Consider the following 19,549-nt stretch of genomic DNA (forward strand, 5'->3'; position numbering starts at 1 on the left):
GGAAGTTCAGTCTTGTCACGGTTGGGTCACCGCAATCAAGGCTGCCTGGTGTGCAGCTATGACAGGGTTCTTAAAATCTGGGAAACTCGTCCTGACCTCGGGTCCCATCCGAGGCTGCGGTTCTAGAGCTGCTCCATCAGCTGCAGCCAAGGCTCCAGCAGCTTGGATTCTTTCTTGCATACCCGATCTTTACTCACCTACCCACAAAGACACGAATGCCTTCAGGGCTGAATGCAGTCAGACCACTCACGTGGCTTGAGGAAATCCTGGGCTGTGTGCCTGAGACTGCCGCGTACAGAACGCCTTGCAGAGGCGAAGTGGTCAGGATTTTTCACTGCACATACCCGGTGATTTAAATTTTTCACATTTCCTGCTTTGCCTGCCACATCCAGAGCAAACAAAGCCTTAAATTCATCAACTCCTTGTCTGCTTTCCTTGTAATTACACTTCACACAATCACACCTTCTTAAAAGCCCTTCTAGTATATTTGCATTTAAATGGAGAATGACAGCTTTCGTGTTCCCCGTCTAACTTATCATTAACACCTTTTCTGACTGTTCTATTAACGTCACCTACATGGGGAGAGGCTGAAAGCCTGGGTTACTTTAGAGACTTCATTTCTGCAGCATCACGAGTGCAGATGCTGCCTCTTGGTTTGTTCAGGTCTTCGGCTATGGCACCATAGTTATGTGCTCTATAATTGTCATATTTTTTCAGATTTCCTAAGTTGCTGTTGTACGTGGCAGTTTATGACTAAATAATAGATTTTAAACATTTCAGGGTGTGAGGGAAAGTCCAAGTAATAAACTTTTCACTTGTTTGCCTTTCTTGAGTAGGCACAAAAAAAGGTTGTTACTGTCAGTTATTTGCATCTTTTGACAAATCTGCTTTTTCCTCTTCTGAGACTTCAGTGGTTCGTGGACCAAAGGCTGAGAAATCTTGGGGTGTGTTTTTAAGTGCATAGCCATTTGCACTGGGGTTTAGGCTCAGTCTATGAAGGATCTGTCATGTTTGAAGAACATCTGAGAGTTCCCAGTTCCTGCAAAAGTCGCTGGGCGCTGCAGGGGCTCAGTTCTTAGGAAAAGATCAGGCTTACTCCTGGGAACTGCTTGATGATCAAAGGCCTATTGATGCTGAAAGGAAGCAAAAGCCTTTTAATGGCTGAGTAATGAATATAATTTTAAACTTGGCAACAGTGGGAGGAAACAAGTAAGTAAGAATTTGAACCCAAAGATTACCATAGGAGAGGCTGAGTGAGAAGATGATTAATGTTACAAAAGTAGAACTGTTGTTTTTTGGTTTGGTTTTTTTTTTTTTTTTTTTTTTTTTTTTTTTTTTCTGGCAAAGGCCAACTTAGCGTCTACTTAAGCAAGGTGGCAGTTCCCTTCTGCCTGTTATAACATCCCAGCCTTCTCTGCTTCATTTTTTTTTTTTTTTGGTGTAACCTAGAGGGCTCTGTGTTTAAAACATAAAAAGAGGTGTATTCAGGATCATTTTTCCATATGCTTTGAAGGAAAGGTTGCAGCAGTGCTGCATTTTCTTGGAACTTTTTTTTTTTTTTGTCCAAAAATATTTGACAGGAGGTTTCTTACAGTCATTGCAGATAAACAGGTGGGCTGTGAGGCCTTGATCTCCTGCTCAGCGGGTCCGATGCCCCATCACATAGTCAGTAAACAGGGCTGAATAGATGGGATGAGTTGAAGGAGCTAGAGGAAGCAAAATGTTGAAAAGCTAATTCCAATTCATATCACTTCAGTGTGAAGATATGTATTTTTGGGAAGCACGTACCAAAGCTGATTGATGATGATGATGCAGAAAATTATTGACTAACTGTACCATCTGTTGTACTTCTACCCTATGTTTTTCTCCTACCACTTATGTATGTTCAAACTGTGTATTTTCTGAGAAATAGTGTTTGCTGTGAAACAGAACTTAAAAGATTCAGCAAGTCACAACTTGTTGATGTCTCCATAAAGGAAAGGAAGCAAAGGTTGGTACAGGGAGTTTTTGATGCTGTTTGGAATTAGCTGCAGTGTTGTCCTTGCATCTGCTTGTGTTGCAGCCACTGTCAGGCTGTGTAGGTGATACCAGTGTGAGAGCTGAGCACAGCTGTGATGCTCAGGAGCTTTCTGTGCCATGCCTTTATCCACTTTTCTTTTCAAGCTGATGCATGAAACTGCATATTTAATCTTGGCAGATGTGAGCTTGGCACTATAAATTGTGGCAATTCTTCTGTGGAGATTTTAATAGGAACTGAGCCGGGGTGCTGCAGCAAGGCTGCATCCTTGTGATCTCTGTTTAATTGTTTTTGGGGATGATGTGTCCTACCTTAAGCAAAATACGTTTCTCAGTCATGATCAGCAGTTTCTCACATTGAAAAAAGAATCAATTTTAATGGCAAAACAGCTTCAATAAATTTTTGTTTTCCTGCAGTTGTACTAAAATGAAATGTTGTGTTTCAGTGTTTCAGAGGAAAAGGTTCTGTTTGTTGAGAGGGAAGTGAATGTTTTGTGTGTGTTTGCTTTTTAGCCTTTTTCTGCCTCCCTTCCTTGCTCCTGGATAATTCCTTTTGGGAGCCAGCACTAGCTCTTACAGCAATTAAAGCAGATTTTTATTTTAATTTCACTTTCGCTTGGAGAACACAAGGGACAAAAGAGGCAGAATTTCTTCCTGCACCAGTCTGTTTTTTTGAAAATGTTGTCATGGTCTGGATTGTCACATATCAGCATTTGAACCTATGTAGTAAGGGTTGGCATGTCACTGAGAGCAGCTTCAGAGCACGTCGGTATTTTATGGCTTCTGTTACAGACCCAAGTCTGGATGACGTTGTGGGTCAGGTTGTGTGCAGTGCCTTCACCTTGGGCTGCTTTGAACTTAGCAGAATTCTACTGTTTCAGTCTGTAACAAAGCACTATTTAGGTTTTTTTTTTGGGGGGGTGGGGGTGATTTGTGCATGTATCCCTCAACTCCCAGGCTTGGTGTGCTGGTGCCAAGCCTCGAGGTCCAATTTCCCAAAGCATTTCTGCAAACCACTAAGGAAGAGCTTGGGGGTTGTTTTGAGGTTTTTCTTGAGTTCTCATTCTAGGAGAATCTGAGTATCAAAGCTGCGAGTCTGAAGAGGTTCCTGAAGAGCAGGAGCTGGGGTTCTCCCTGCAGCTTTGGCAGTAGCAGGGTTGGAGCTGTGTGTGCGCACAAGGGACATCTTGCTGGAGCCTGGCAGACGGCGTCTCCGCATGGGTTTCCTTGCTGGCGCCTGGCAGGACATGGAGACCTCCTCTCCTCTTGGCATGGGGCCATGCAGGGCCTGAGCTGACCGTGGTTCTCAGAGGCTTTCTGCCTGGCTTCCTGACACTTGACCTTAGGGAGCTGCTGCCTGAGTTACAGCGTAGCCCAGGTTTTCAAAAGGTTTTCACGACACCTATATGATGAAATAGAATTGGAAGGGGTTTTAGCTCTTGTCTTCAGGCAGTTTAAGGTCTTCTCTGTAGCTTAGAGAAGGGAAGGCTGCTGCTCTCAACTGCATTGTTAAATAAGTAGCTACTTAGTGTTTTTTCCCCTTCTGCTTTTGAAACTGTAGCTCCTTCTGTTCAATGAAGTTGGAGGAAAACTCGGAATGAAAATTACATTGACCTGATTCAGACAGGGAGGCAGAGGGCGGATGGTGATCCTGAGCAGCAAAGGGGAGGGGAATGACCCCTGGCCTGGCTGCAGGGGCAGTCGGCTGTGCATGGCCAGCAGCCCGGGCCACTGTACCCCGTGAGGGTATTGAAAATTGAGCAGTGCCCGGTACTCCTGTACGTGTGTGAGCAGCCGTGTCCGCTGGGAGGTTCCTGAGCAGGCACCTTTGTCTTCTCTTAAACCTTCAGGAATTGGCACTATGGCAAATAGGCAGTGTCCCTGCCCTTCCCCTCTGCCCCCCCTCCACACTCTTTAGAAAGAATTTATTGCTGGGAAGAGAGCTTGGGGTCAAGGAAGGTTCAGGGAAAGAAAAGGCCTTTAGAGGTATTACAGCTGCTGTCTTTGCAGCAAGCAGCACGTAAGTTATTTTACATTGGGTGTCAGGGTACATATAGGAGACATAGCTACTTCTCATCATAAATATTATTGTTGTGAGAGACTCAAGTGGTTTAGGGTTTTCCTTTTGTTTGAATGTGATCAGAACCTCTGAGCAAAACAACTTGATTACTCTGAGTTTGGGTGCTTGCCAGCCTAGAAATAGAAGGACATCCGTAATCCACATGGATGTAAGCACAGTGTTTAGTAAAAAGCAATTTTCAGGGTCATAATATGTAGCCCGCCTCTTTGTGAAACACATTCACTTTAAAAAAATCATTTGCAAGCCTACAATTTTAGATAGTAGATCTAGCCAATATTGCTTCTAGTTTACCTTATAATTTTTCCTAAGTTTTTATGTTTTGCAATTGATGTTTCCCACACCTGACTTCACAAAGCTTTTCTGGCACGCATGGTGCAACTGCCCAACTAACTGCTTATAGATAGGAAATTGCTGACATGCAAAATTACATCAGATGCACAGGGGAAATGGTTGTATTATACATTTTATTATAGAAGGATTGTATGTGTTTATGGAAGCAGTGGTCTGTGATTCCTGCTTTCTTCTTTTATGAACGTTTAAAATTGTTTGCAAGAGTAGGGTACATAGCTATTACTGGACACTTCTGCTATATTTGGAAACAATTTGGCAGTAGTAAAGTTGGAAACTATGCTAAACGTGCACAGTCTAACCCCTGGATATGTTTTTCTGCCTTAGTGGTACAAGTACAGTCTTACTGCAGTTCCGTATATAGAAATTTTTTCATCTGTCAGCATCATTTTCCAGAGCTCCCATTGAGTCAGGAAACCCCCTCTGCAGCAGTCAGACCTCTTGGTTAACTGCTACAGCAAAGCCAGTCCTCTGCCTTTCCTCTCCTCTAGGGATGATTAAACTTTCAGTAGGCAGCTGTTGGTGTAGCATTTGGGAAGATGTCACTGGTGGGGAGGACAAGGCTCTTCCCTTGCAAAGTGGACACTTGAGAATTTGCGAGTATGAAGAGGAATATAGGAATTGTATGTGTACAGCAGACTGTGCAGTAGAGTAGAAATAGGGCAGAAGACAGATGCCTGCATGCTTTTTCTTCTCCAATGTCTATAAAGATTAGAGCAAGAGATTCCTTTGTTTTGCAGTAGAATTTCACAGGCAAGGTGTAGTTTAAAGGATCTGGATTTCTGTGAAGTCTTTCTGCAGTGCATGTGACACAGGTTTATTGGTGTGGGGCTGGTGGAGTTGAGTGCATGCAGATGTGGTTGAGGAGGAACAGGGGGATTTGACCTGGTGTTTTCTGAGTTTCTGAGACCATTCTAAATTTGTTTGCGTGATTGTTTTAAATGCAACTCCATGGGTTTCCTGGTGAGCAGCTTTCAAGCCTATTTATTGCCAAGTAGCATTGCCTTGTTTTTTGCCAAGTAGGCAAAGTTCATTCTTTGGAAGTGGCAACATCTTCAAAATAATGGATTCTCTTTTACTCCTGGGTGAAGAATTGGTGTGGAAGTCTGAAGAACAAGAATGTTAGTTTTTCACAGTTACTGTTGCAAATGGATTTGCCAGCTGGTGTGATTGTCACCCCCACTGCTCCTCAATTTGTTTCACAACAAAATGGATGGATAGCTTTTTCCTTCCCACTGTTCTTGAAGGATGGTATCAGGAGTAGAAATCACTGAGAAGGATGCATATACCTTGTGTGCCACAGTTCTGTGTTGTGCAGCAAATTCTTGATGTAACTGATTTGTCAGCTGTAACCATCCCATGGATTTCGAAGTTACTTTCATTCTGGATGCCATTATGCCATTGCCTGAAACCAGGGTTTCTGCACAAAGTAGATACTTGTGGATAACACTGGTGTACCATGTTAATCATCCTTCCTTTCTCTCCTTCCTAAAGCTTGTGCAATGAGGACAGAAACTTGCTGCGGATTCGAGAGAAAGAGAGACGGAGTCAAGAGGTTCTGGAAGACAAAAAACAGTTCTCTGAGAAAACTCCCCTCTTTGCAGAACCCTACAAGGTAATGGTACAGGGTGAGTGGTGAGGAAAGAGGATGGAGGTGGAAGAGGAGAGCTGTGGCTTTGCATAGGGTGTAGCAGACTTGAGCATGATAAATACAAACACAGCACCTTCCCATCTGTTTTAATTTCATTTCCTCAGAGTATGTGGCTGAATCTCTGGTGGTTGTGCCAGAGCAGTATGGTCTTCAGGCTGGCCTCCTGTAGTTTGAGCGATAGTGCTCAGGAGTAGCTTGTCTGCCTGTCTGCCTGCAGGTGTGGGTATAACAAATGAATCTGATGTTAGCACTCCTGGAGCCTGCAGGTGTACCAAGCTTGGCTTGGAATAGCTGACAGTGGCTCAAGCAGTCCCATTCTGCTTTGGAGAGATTTGCAGGATCAAGATGAGCTTGCCTAATTTCACTCATGGTGATGTGTGGTGATTAAGTTAAGATCCTGAAGAATGTCTCTTCCTGAGCTGGATGTCTTGGGAGGCTTTTGAAATGTCCACCTCTTTGTTCTTCTGTTGCAGACTAATAAAGGAGATGAGTTGTCAAGCCGAATTCAGAACATGCTGGGCAATTATGAGGAGGTCAAGGAGTTCATGAGCAACAAATCTTGTCAAAACCTTATAGGGATTCCAAAGAGTGTTGCCCCTCAGTTTCTCCCCGGACAGCCTGATCGCCCGTACTTCCCTGAGAAGGCCATCCATCCATTGCCATCTTCATTCCAGCACCTGACCCGCCGTCCACCCGTGGGACCCATGGTTGTACCCCCCCGTCCTCCAAGCCACTCCAGTCACTACCAAAAGGCACAGTCAGGAACAGAACCAGCCTCAGGTTTGCACAGCAAGAGCCGCAGCTTACCCAGCGCTCGGAGCCATGGTCAGGAACACGGCCGCGGCGGCTGGGACACTCAGGCAGGTTTTCCCCACAGCCACAATGGCAAGCCTGGGAGCGGGGAAGGTCGTGCTCATGGCCTGCAGGCCTCCCCTCTGGCGCTTTCCCCGTTCCTGCCATGTTTGTTGTCTTCTCCCGTGGCACCCCTGTCACCTCTACATTCCAGCCAGCATATCAATTCCAGGTCACAGAACAGCAGCAAAAGTCATGGGTCAACCTACAGTCAAACCAAATCATTACAGGACTTAGTGACAGGATCTCAGGAGAAGGAAAGTCGGGACAGCCCAGCCGTTACCTTGACCAGCACAACTCAGCCTTCCTCTCAGACTTTTCCCCCTTCTCTGACATCAAAAGCCAGTGCAATGCAGCAGAAACCAACTGCCTATGTCAGACCCATGGATGGTCAAGATCAGGCATCATTTGAATCCCTGGAGCTTAAACCTCTCCTGGAGGAATACCATGAAGGACCCAATGAAGATGTCTCGGATTTGAAGGCAAAAGTTAAAGCTGAACTATCCAAGTTGGAAACCCCTTCTGAGCCCAAGGAAGAGACTGATGAAGATCTCTCAGATTTGAAGGCAAAAGCCAAAGCAGAACTATCCAAATTCGAAACCTCTTCTGAGCCCATAGAGGTGAGTGCAATTTTTGGGGATGTCTGCTGGGGCAGGATAAGTTTGGCTGTGGGAGAACAGGTCATCAAACAACAGTGACTGCCAGAAGCAGTGATGACTGTGTGTGTGTTACCCTGTTTGGAAGGTCCATTTTTGAGGTTGACCTGGGTGTGAGATACCTGTTTGAATGGCGAAAATGTGACAATTCCTGGGATTTTTCTGTCGTTTTCTCAGTGAGGCTGCAGCAGGTTTTTTGGTTCGAACCTGCCTCTGTGCCCGTAATTTTTGTTTTCCCCTAATTCTTGTTGAAAAGAAGGGAGGAAATGATATAGTGAGAAGATCAAGCGTTGATACAGTGTCAGGACAGGAGGTGGGTGGAGGCCCCAAATCCTCAGTGAATACTGGAACAGCCAGCAATGCAGTGGATTCTGTGGTCACCTGGGCTTTTTGACTGTGAACACCACAGGATTCTCCTCCACAAGTTTGTAAAATCTCGCTGTAGACCCACAGGAAAATATGACTTGATATTGCAAGTTTCCTTGTTGTACTCCATCTGTTTTTGCTGATCCAAGGCCACGTCTCTGATTTGTCACGTGGGATGGAGGCAGAAAGCAGGTAAAGGAGTGGGAGAAGAGGAACAGCACATGTGTTGTTCAGCAAATACAGCTCCTTTTCCTGTGCCCTTTGAAGCCCAGTTTCAGCTGTGCCAAGAGACCAGCACTCTGACTCTGCCTGCCTCGTGTCTTGGCCTCCTGTGAGCTCAAAGGCACTTGGTCCCCTGGTACATTTTGGAGATTTACTGTGCTCGTCCTTCAGCCCTGATTTTATTGCTATGCCCTGTGGGATGTAGGATTCCGTGGTCCTAAGGTGACTGTGCACAGAGAGCTATGGAGATTGTTTCAAATTGTATTTTGCCGCTTCTGTAATGAAAAGGAAGAGTGTGGGTGCAGTCTGTTTTTCATGGAAAAGGGTGTGGATCAGCTGCAAATGGCTGTAGGCAGTATCTTGTGGGAAATGAGAGGAAACTGTCAAAATGACATTGCTGAGAAGTTGTGAAAAATACTTTTATGCTGAGAGATTTTATTTGCTACCAAGTAGGTCTGGCATTGCACATCACACCTCAAAACAGGAAGTTCACTGAAGTCCACATTACCTTATTTGCTTAACCAGATTTTCCTCCTGGGAGAGAAAGAAAGCAGTGCAGGGCATCCCCTTCTACATTATCTTATTGTCTCATCTGTATTATTGTCTTATCTCTTTTCCCATCCCCATGCTTCTTCTGTCATCTCATGTAACTCTGGTTTAATATGAATTTTGATAGGGAAGCATTAGCTATGATGCTGTGTGCTGAATGAGACCTTTTTCTCACCTTCTCTTGAGCACGTAAGTCTGATGCCCATGAAAATCCTACAGTTGCCAGTGCAGGAGTACCATTGCCCATGCTCCTTCTGTTTCATCTGTGGCAAAGTAAGAACACAGTAAAAAGGGAATTGAATATAATTTTAAAAAATTAGATAATAAAAATAATTGAATAAAAATAATAGATAATAAAAAATTTGAAAATAATAAAAAATCCTGGCACAAGCCAGGATCCTGGTTTTAATTATATGCTTAGTCCATTTTGAAGCTGATAAAGGAACCTTTTCTGTGAATATGCTGAACAATCCTGCTTTGCAGTAGGGATCTTTAGGCTGTGGCCCCTGATTGTTTTCTGTGTGTAGGCAGGGAGGAATACAGGCATTCTGGATAATGGCTCTGTAAGCTCTAGTGAAAAACACATTACTTTGATTTCTGCTGTTTTCAGTCTTGTCATTGTCACATTTGCTTACTTCTGTTTGGTCTCAGTGATGAACATCTATTTGATAATAGAGCCCTCCAGGGTTGAAGCCTGGAGGGAGAAGAGGAAGAAACAGTGAGGTGGCACCCCTGGATATATGGCCCATGTGCTGGATGTCCTGTACAAGAAAGGCTGCTTGGGATCCATTGGCTGGAAGGTCATCCCCCTCTTTAGTTCCTGGTGAAACAGGAGCTGTGGAGAGGATCCTGCCCTGCAATGACCCTGACAGTAAATAGGTCTAGATTAGCAGAAACTCTGCTGTTCTTCCCTCCTCTTCCCTGAACTCTTTGGCCCCAGTTTACTGAACAGCCACATGCCAAATACAGTTTTTCCTGTGATCTCCCTTGACATGACTTAGGAAAGCCATTTCCTCAACATGTGTTCTGGTTAATTGAATTTCTAAGGCGAGTTTCACCTGCAGCTGTGAATTCATTATTGACGGCTTCTGCTCTTGGGAACGCTGAAAAGTTCAGCCTTCCAGGCCAAATAGACACACAGTTTCACTGCAGAGTGAATGAATCCACAGTGGGTAACAGTGCAGTGACTCACTTTGCATGCTCAGAGACACTGAACAGCTCTTTCCCCTCTTCCCCAAATCAAAGCCTTCACTTTCAAATGTCATCACTGTCCCTTTAAGGCATCTTTCCAAATTTGTTGTGAGAAGGCTTAAAAATATAGCACACATGAAGAAGCTTGGATGTATCCCTTCTCTTCATGTGCCAGGTTTTTCCTCTTCTCCAGCACCTAAACAAAGATGCTTTTAAAGCCATTCTCTCTCTCCATGTCTCTAGGAGAGCTGCAGCAGCAACAAAGGCCCTTGTATTGCCTGCATTGACACAGACTGTGATGTGTGAAAGGGAATCAGTTTGACAGCAGAGGAAGAAGCAGTCAGGCTGTTTTGAGGGAGAGTGTTTATAAATCCTTAAGCATTATTAAGGGCATAGTGTATGGAGGAATGTTTGGCCTTTGATGCTCATTGAAGACTTGGCTTTATTTTCCCAAAAAATTTGGAGGTGTTAGGGCATAGCTGCTTCTACCTCGTGTAATGAGGCCTCTCCTGCCTATGAACTGGAAGCAAATAGGGAAACAGCCAATTTAGAACCCCTAAGCAACAATGAAGCAGCCCAGATGTGTGAAGTATTTTTGGTAACACTGTATTATCCTTGTGTTCAAATTGCTGTCATTCAGCTGTGTTTTCCTCAGTAAACATTTATCAATGTTCACCAATTAAACGTGGTTGTTAAATAGTAATTAGTAAATACCTATGAAGATGTTTGGATGGCAAATATAAAAAGTCTGTTCTAGGTAGATAATTTTTCACTGGACTTCTCTTCATGGCACCTGAGTTTTTCTACTGGCAGAAGCTGTCAGACAGGTGAACCCTGTGAAGTATCAATAAATATATTGTTTTAATTCTGCATCCTTTCAAAATGAAAATCTTTAAAGACAAATGTAGCACTGTTGGCCTTATGTAATGAATACACAGTAGTCAGCATTAAGCTACTGTCATCTTTCTACCAATCTTTTATGTATTTCTCATTTACTGAATAGAAGTGAGATAGTGCAAAGCAAGAAAAATAAAATAGTTAAAAAAGAAATACAAGAGGTGAGGGAAAAAAACCACAAAGAGAGGTAACAAGGTGTTACTTCTGTGTCTCCTCTACTGCCCTTTTCATAATCAGAAGTGTCTTAGGTGATTGGAGAAGGGTTTCCATGCATCCCCACAGGCATTGTGTCAATTTGTCTGGTTCCTGGTGTGCGACTGCTAAAGAAGCAGATCAAACATGAGTGAGAATTGTTACTTTTTCTGACTGTTTTGGATAAGACAAGTTTTAAAGGTAAAAAAAAAAGTAAACCTCAACCTCACCATAAGAGCTGAAACAGAGCTATCTCATTTTTGGTAGGCTTCCCTAACAACTCGCATGTAAATATCTGGAGCTGTGCTGTCCAAGGCCTTTCTCACAGCCCTTGGGCATTGTGGTGTGAGCAGAAATGAATTGCAGCCAGAGGAAGGCTTACTGTGGGATTCTCTGCTGCTCATTGTCATACCAAGTACCCAAAGACAAATCCTTTCACTTGGGTCTTCTCCATATTCCCTTTTGGCTCTCAGAAGTAAAAGCAGTTGGTACTTTTTATGCTCTTACATTATTTTAATTTCTTGTTCCACTCATTTGCTGGGTCGCAGGTACATCCAGAGGCAATGACCTTAATCACTGCCCCTTGGGATGGTTGCATGGACCACAGGCAGTTTGGGGGTTTGGCTAGTGGTTATGAGGTCAGGATTGCACACAGCTTTTGCATCTTTAAATGCATAAACACATTTTGGCTTCTCTTGGTTTTTTCTCACTTGATGAGCATGCAATATCTTAGGAGAAGTCACAGTCAGTCCCCGTTGACAGGAAAGAACTATATGTCAGTGCTGTGCTTTGTTTGGGTTTTTTCAGCTAAACCAAGCCAGAGCATGTGGGTGTAGTTATGTAAACAGAAAAAGCTACTTGTATTTGATTTAATAGGTCAGTCCCACCGGATGCAAAAGACGATTTTCCCTTGTGTGCATCTCCTTTGGAAGAAGCCAGATTTTCTATCCAGGCTGGAAATAAACCAGCAATAAAATGCCAAAGCAGCTCTGATGGCTCACGCGAATCATCCTCCACCAACCTCTCTGTAGATTTCTGAAACTTTCCACACTGTTTCTTGCACAAGTGGAAAGTGCCAAAGGGACAGATGTTGCCAATTTGAACCGTACAGGGGGAAGGCAAATATTGCTAAGCAACCGAGTGCTTGAGAGAATTTTTCGGAGAGGAGCCAAGGGAGTTATGTCTGGGAGCGCCTGCAGCTTCTCATGGCTTGGTGTGAGGGAAGAGATTAAAAGTTCTTTCCTGTCAGGGCTGACGCCGCCAGCACAAAAGACACCATAACCTATTGACACTGATTAGGGCTGACAAGGCAATGTATGAAAACAGGAAATCTGCCCTGCCATGTGGGAAGGCAGTAAGACATGTTCAGAGAGGTAAGTGCAGCACACAGGCGGTGCCAGGGTGGGGTCAGCAGTCGGCTTCAGCGGGACCAGGTGAAACCCAGGCAGGCACCCAGCCCCATGAAGTCCAGTGGCGGCCGTGTCTGCGGCTGCCTTTCACATCTGACTGGGAGCAGGTCGCTGAAGGACGGGCTGGCAGGCAGAGGGGGGTGTTTTCAGTGAGTCTTGTGATAATTGCAGGCTGCCTCATGTAAATGGAGTTAAGTTCTCTAGTTACTGAAGGATGAAAAAGCTTATAAACGAGGCAAGTCTTAAAACACCTCTGTGTGGTTGTGCTTCTCCCTGGCCAAGCAGTGTTTCATAGGTAAGTGCCAGCTTGGAGGTCTTTGCTTTGGTGGTCACAAATGCCACTGGAGATGTTTCTTCAGAGTGTGACTCTGCCTGTTTCAAGCCTCTGAATTATTTTGGCCATACTCGTGGTGTCTTGTTCAGAAGATGTGTTTTCAGGAATGAAACACAAGATTTATTTTCCTACATTGATCATCACATTAGCACTCTCCTAATGCTACTTTGAGCACCTCCTGGACTTTGATCTGATTCTTTGCTTTGTTTAAGTGTAGGGAAATGTTTAGCATGTGCTTTGTGTTGTATTTCTTACTTCATGGGATTTTTTTTTTTACTGGCTACCAGTAAGCCTTAGTGGAAGTGGCATTTTGCAGCTTAAGGATGCTCCATAGGAATATGGATCAGCACAGTGATGTGGGTTATGACAAGACTGGTGGTGCTGCTTTTGCTTCTTGGGCACTGATCGCGGTGCTCTTGCCCCATGTGGGTGCTGCAGCAGGAAGGTGCCTCACTGAGGTATTGGTCAGCTCTATGGCTTTCAGTAAGCACCAGCAACAAGGGGAGAGGAGTTCCCCTGCTGTTTGTATGAGCTGGTACAGTTCTGCATGGAGAAGGGCTTCCAGTGGCCCTGGGTAGGGCATGAGATTGCCAGAGCTCACCAAAGCTTGACTACAGCAATGTGGTAATTTTTGAAATGAAGTCAGCAAGTAGTAGTGTTCCTGTTCTGGCACACTATTCAGTGTAGTCTGTTTTTATATGAGTTGTGCCTCTCTTATTTGTTTCCTTGTGTTGTTATTCTATGCTTTGAAGTTTCAGGTCTTGTTTTTCATTTTCTCTGATGTCATAACAATGCTGCTGTCTGAATTATCTTTAACATCCTTCTCCCTCCCAAGCTTTAGATGCCAATTTTTATCTACATAATGATGAACATTTATTACTTAGACAATAAAATAGTGCTGTATTGTTTTAAGCCAGCAGAATATTTTGATTCCCTGTTGGAAAAGGTGATAATCCTAATTTTTTGATCTCCTGCTTTTCGACACACCAATTTCTCCTCCAAACTGCTTTAGCAGTGTTACATTTTTTTTTGCCAATTTGTTCCATGGGTCTAATGGTTCATAAATGTCATTAGATATTGAGATGCTCTTTTTGCATGCAGTCAGGGGTATCTTGGTAGTCCACTGTACTCCAAGCAAAAAGTCTGGGTGCATTCCCAGAGAGGCTCTGCCATCAACCCAGCTTCCTTTGCATGTAACCCAACCACAGGGAGACAAACTGCAGCTGACATCACTTTGTGCTTGTTTCAGACCCAACAAGGGCTGGATGCTGGCAGGTGTCCTCTGTCCCCTCCCTTCCCTGCAGCCTCCTTCATCTAATAAAAGACACTATGGCCTTCTACGAGTCCCTCTTTTCCAGGATACTGAATTCAACCACTTTGGCCTTTCTGCCTGTTCTTCAGATGGAGCTTTTCTGGACTCAAAGGAGGAAGGAACAAGGGTGATGTTTGCTTTGGCTGCTAAGGAAATTGAGCTCAATAGTACTTGGCTTGTGGACTAATTTTTAACCAGTTATGAAACTTGACCTAAACTCCCATTACTTACAGAAATTTCAGTTTAGGTGATTTGTTCAAATGTGCACTTTCCTTTGAAGACAAACAGTAACTTTTGCTGTTCAAGAGATTACCATGTAGCTTAAGTTATGCCACAGTCAGTAATGTTATCTTGGCTGGCTTACTAAGCTTCACTAAGTGAAAAGAAACAATTGACCATTAAAAAAACTCCAAAGAACCTACTTAAAGTTTACAGATCTTTTTCACTGCTCGATGTTAGAAAGAATAGCAACAGCATAGCAATATTCATTTCTTTTTCTTTTCTTGGGAGATGAGAGAATTCAGTTTCTGTATTAGCATAATTTAAAGAGAATTTGTCTTGAATTAGAGCCTAAATTCAAGTATTTGTTTTAATACACTATTGAATTGAAAGCACCCCCAAGGGGAGAAGTGAGTGAGCACTTCCCCATGATTTTTAAGGTTAACTGCTGTGTTTACAAGTATGTTTCCCTGTCTGTAGAACAGGCACACTGGCAGAGTGATGAGCATTTTACAAGTTTGTTGTAAAATAAACAATGTCTGGAATGATTCCTTATTAACAGTGTAGTATTTCTTCTAAAGCTTACCTTTTTTAAACTTTGTTTAAGGACAGTAGTTTTTTTTTTAAACATGACTTACGCATGTTGTGTTTTGAATAGCAGTGGCTTATGAAGAATGATAAAGGTTTAGGAAGATATAGGGTGAATTCATGTACCAGAAGACAAAGTTATGTTAGATTCAACCTATTCCTCCTCATACAAGGAATACTTTGGTTTCTTTCATCAGTCTGTCAGCTCACTGCTGTTCAGACCAAGCTGTAATTCAGACTTGGCTGGACACCATCTGTTCACTAAGGGTGAAAGGTGTGGTATATTCAGCCTGAATGTTTTCACTTGAAGCAGACATTTTACTGAAGGTGCTCTTGGGCTGTCACGTTGCTTGTCTCTTTGCATTTTTGCTTTGTTAATCCTTGGCTGGGTGTGCTGAAGGAATGCCATCTGTGCTTTACCAGTGCAGAGGACATCCCTTGCCTTCTTGGTGCAGGTCAGCTCCATTCCTGCCCCTCTTTGCCAATACAGTATTGATGTTACCACAGTAATATTGCACATTTTTCCATAATGAAAGCAAGAGAAGAAGCAGTGTGGTATTTATTTTTCTGTTTGCTATGGTAGCAAAAACCCCTTGGGGATGTCCTACCCTTCCCTTAGACACTTCCTTAGACATTTCCTCGGAGCCTTCTATGGTGCACATGTAAGGAAATTCTTGTCCAGCTTTCAGGAGTCTAAGGATTGCGTGTGAAACTATTACAATGTAGAGACATTGCCTGAGAGGACATAAAAAAGTCACAGTACACAAAGGTGGTGAGCCCTATTCATCATGGCTACAAATTATGAACCTGCCTGCTCACATCCCTGAGGTATTTTAAATTTTTTTACTATTTTGCCATTGGTTCGTGGGAACCAAACAAACATTGGCAGCATTTGAGCAATTATGTGTGAAGGAAATTATGGGCAGTAAAACAGTGACACAGAAAATCTGGAAATGTCTGTAGTTGTCTTCAGTTTGCTGTCCCTAGGATGCATCAGAAAAAGATGGAGAAAGGTTTTCCTTAGGCAAAGGTAGGTTGGTGTCTTGGTACTTCTTGTAACCATCTCTCCTTGTTTGGATTTTAATTCCAAGCTATTCAGACAGTATGTTAAATAAGCAAAAAAGCCATTTCTTCCCTCCAGATGATACAAACAGGGAAAGGAACAGTGAACTGATCCTCTCCCATCCTCTCAGCATTGCTTTGTTTTCTCATAGCTTTTTGAGCCTGGGAGTCTCATGGCCTGTAGCCTTCCTATTACACCTGAGTGACAAGGATCACTTCTCAAATGCCAGCCAGGTACATTAGCTCAGCACCTCCTGCTTCGCTTGGCTGAAGGTAAAAACTGTGTGTGACAGCTCTGCAGTGTGTAAGCCTGGCCATAAAGAATTTCTGGGACTTGAGGAACACCGTCTGCAGCCTTTACTGCAGAGTTTAGGGAATGATAAAAATGTCTTTTAAGGAACCTTGCGCTTTGAATCACGACAAAGCCAAGTGTCTTCTATAACCAGATTTAAAATATTGTGGACTGGTTGTTCTAGATACAGCATAAACAAAGAAGGTTCTAGAAGGCTCTGTTCAGCCCTGGCCTCTGTTCCCACCTGGCAAACAAGCTCAGGGTTCTGTGAGCTGTTTGCTGGGGAGAGGATGAAAGTGTCTGTGTGTGCTCAGCTGAATAATAACAAACATCTCCTGGGAGAAGACCATGTCAACCTCTGCTGCTTTTACAGCTGGAAGTATAAGTTAAGCTGCTTTCAAGTTAGGCTACTTTCAGTTACCTGGTCACTCTGTTTAGCATACAAAATTGAAGAATGACCAGATAACTGGTGGACAGGACTTGCTTTGCTTTCCCATTGTCTTTAGCAAGACAGGGAGCTTCCAAGAGACCTGTCCAATATTTGGAGGATGACCTTCATCTGTGTAGACATGATAATGGTGATAAGAATAAGGCACCTTGCTGTTTCAACCACAAAGCATAAAATCTAGAAATAGGGTTTATTTTGCATTTACTTCAGTTATAAAACAATAGTGATAGTTGCCTTTGCAAGCAAAAGGATATCCTGCTATTTTTTCCCCTGCAAGTTGAGTTCCTTGGTTTGGAAGCATTTAAAGATATTTCTTCCATTTCTATTAAAGTTTAAAAATAGCATGTAGGCTCTTTCTGGGTTAAGAACTTAATTTTTTTAGGGAGAGAAATACAATTCCTATCCTTTCAACACATGTGTTTTCTTGTCTTTTTTCCTTTGGGAATACTATCCTTAGATGTACTAACAAGCATCCCTTTATTCATGTCCCTCCCACTTGCTTTCTCCTTTGATGCACTGGTTCTTAGGACTGATGCCTTTTAGCTCCCCTCCAGGCTGTGTAGTCCATCCCAAGCCACAGCACCGAGATGTGCTGGGTGCTGGTGTGGGACTGGTGATGTTGCTCCAGGCTCCAGCCTGCCTCTTCAATTTGTTTTATTTCCCAAACTTTTATTGGCAGTGTTGGTAATGCAGGGAGGTGCTGAGGGTGCTTTCAAACAGCTGGGAGAGCCTGCATCTCCAAGTCTTGTTTACTGAGTCTTTAAGGGGAGGTGCACCAAGTGCCACTACTGCCATCATAAATCTAAGTCTGCTTGTTTTCTAAGGGGAAAGTGTTCTTTGGAAATGGAAAGCATTTCTGGGAGATAGCAGCAGTTAATTATCTGAAGTGATCCTCAGAACCACAGGATGCCTCTCACCACCAAAAGCCCCAATTTTCTTGATGGTCTTAACAAGCATATTTATTATTTTCTTATCTTTTGTTGTTTCAGCTGCAGTGGCCAGTCTTTTTCTGGAGTAGGCTAGAGTCAGGCTACTCAAAATACTGTAAAAGTATATCTATGAGCATAAATTGCAATGAGGTGGTACTGGAAATGAGAAAATACCTCAAACAGTGTCTTGCTGCTCTCACTCCAATGCTTACATTGAAAGAAAATCATATATTCATTCTGCGGGGAACAAGGGGACACAACCTCGGCCTTTTATGGACACAATACTTACAGATTCACAGTAAGCAGTATTAAAAATTATTTACTGGAGAGACCTTAAGAGGACAGTAGGTAAGAAAGTTTTGTGGAATCAAGCAGTCAGAACTGGATTTTTGAGAACTACTATACAGGTGGTAATTGCAGTGGAGAGGTCTTGTGTGGAGGTTCTTTATGCAGGGCAATTTACCAGAGAGATAATCAGCCTTGGCTGGAGTCCTGGTCTGTATGGCAATGTACAGGTGGTGCTGCACTTAACTTCCAGGCTTACTTTGTTTGGATTTCAGTTATATTATTATTAGATGGAACTAACAAGAGATGCACAAATTTTTGTCAGCAGCTCAGGATGCGTAACAAATCCTTCATTAAAATATATCAACAGTCTGTTCCCCCAGGATATAACCCCCTTGGCTACTTCAGTCAAAGAAAGACAAAACAGCAATTTGTTTTTCTTTCTCTCTTTGAACACAAGGAGGCCTGAGTATTTATTTTTAGATTGAGCAAAATAATCCATCTCGGGGTTAGAAAAGCGTGTAAAATCTTTAAAGAATGTTTTATTTCCTGCAGGCACCCACGCAGGAACAGGACAGTACAACCATTGTTTGTTGAGTATTTTAATGTAAAATGCTTAAATTGCCAGGATTATTCAGCATCAGCTGAAGAAAACTCATGGGAATGCTTTGATTTGTTTTCAAACCTGCGATGAGAGCAGTGACAGGCTGGAGCTGCTGTCTTCACTTGGAGCTGGGCTGCTGAGTTGAGGTATGGGCAGAAGCAGAAGAGAAGGTAGCATTTATTTTAGTGGAATAACTTTGGTATTGCCTCAGAAAAGAGAGGAGTGGACTCAAATGAGTTAAGTGTGCTTGTGGAACTGTCCACAGGGAACTTGGCTATAGGCAAGCTGCTGGTGAAACCCTGGTGCCCACAGAGGACCTGAAATAGCACCCAGAGAAATTATTTTAGAAAGCTCCTGTGGACTCTGAAACTGGTAGATTGGATTTGTCGCCTACAATGAAGTTTTTTGACGTCAAGCAAGCAGCATAAACACAAATGAGAAAACAAATGCATTTATAGTGTAATTTCAAAGACTTTATCTGGCTGGATAAGACAGACTCCTTCTGTCCATTTCTGTGGTGCCTCAGCATTGTTTTACTGTGCGTACAGCAAAAAGCATAAATAGGTTTTGTTTTTCATGAACTACAGAAGTGAAACTTAACACTGGAAGCAGTGTCAAGCAGATCTACTTTAGCTTTGCTTTGATCTGCTGGAATTATTCCAGTCTCACTCCATTAGGTCGAAGAACTAGGCTGGTGAGAGGGGAGACCCAGGATGTGTTGCTCCTTTAGCTTAACCCACCCATCTGGCTACCTGAAGCTGGCACAAAACTCAAACAAGTGCATCCCCAAACATGTATTTCTTACAGCTGCTGCAGTGTGTTCTACCTTGCTACTGCTTTCCACAAAGAGAATCTGACATAAGGTTTTTATAAAACTTCAGCTATTTCAGTTTTATTTGTGTTTAATTTTCTCTTTTTGTCCTTTTGTATTCTACCTTATGTTTGGGGTATTTTTTGTTGTTGTTGTGGTTATCATGTTTCTTTTGAAATGGAGTGAGCTTTCTTCTTCTGTGCCAAAAGCAATGTGTCTTGCAGTAATTTCTCCTG

The 19,549-nt window shown here is 43.1% G+C and overlaps 1 protein-coding gene across 3 annotated transcripts in view; it reads left to right on the top strand.

Moving 5' to 3' along the window:
* The window catches only part of AFF1 (ALF transcription elongation factor 1), a 67,575-nt gene that overhangs the window by 17,494 nt on the left and 30,532 nt on the right, over positions 1–19,549 (top strand). For all 3 annotated transcript variants that reach the window (XM_053940129.1, XM_053940130.1, XM_053940131.1), the window contains exons 2-3: positions 5,939–6,059; positions 6,569–7,567. In XM_053940129.1, coding sequence (XP_053796104.1) covers positions 5,939–6,059; positions 6,569–7,567 — 1,120 coding nt within the window. The remainder of the gene's footprint in view (positions 1–5,938; positions 6,060–6,568; positions 7,568–19,549) is intronic.

This window comes from Vidua chalybeata, chromosome 4 (genome assembly GCF_026979565.1).
Source record: "Vidua chalybeata isolate OUT-0048 chromosome 4, bVidCha1 merged haplotype, whole genome shotgun sequence".
Classification (NCBI taxonomy): Eukaryota; Metazoa; Chordata; class Aves; order Passeriformes; family Viduidae; genus Vidua; species Vidua chalybeata.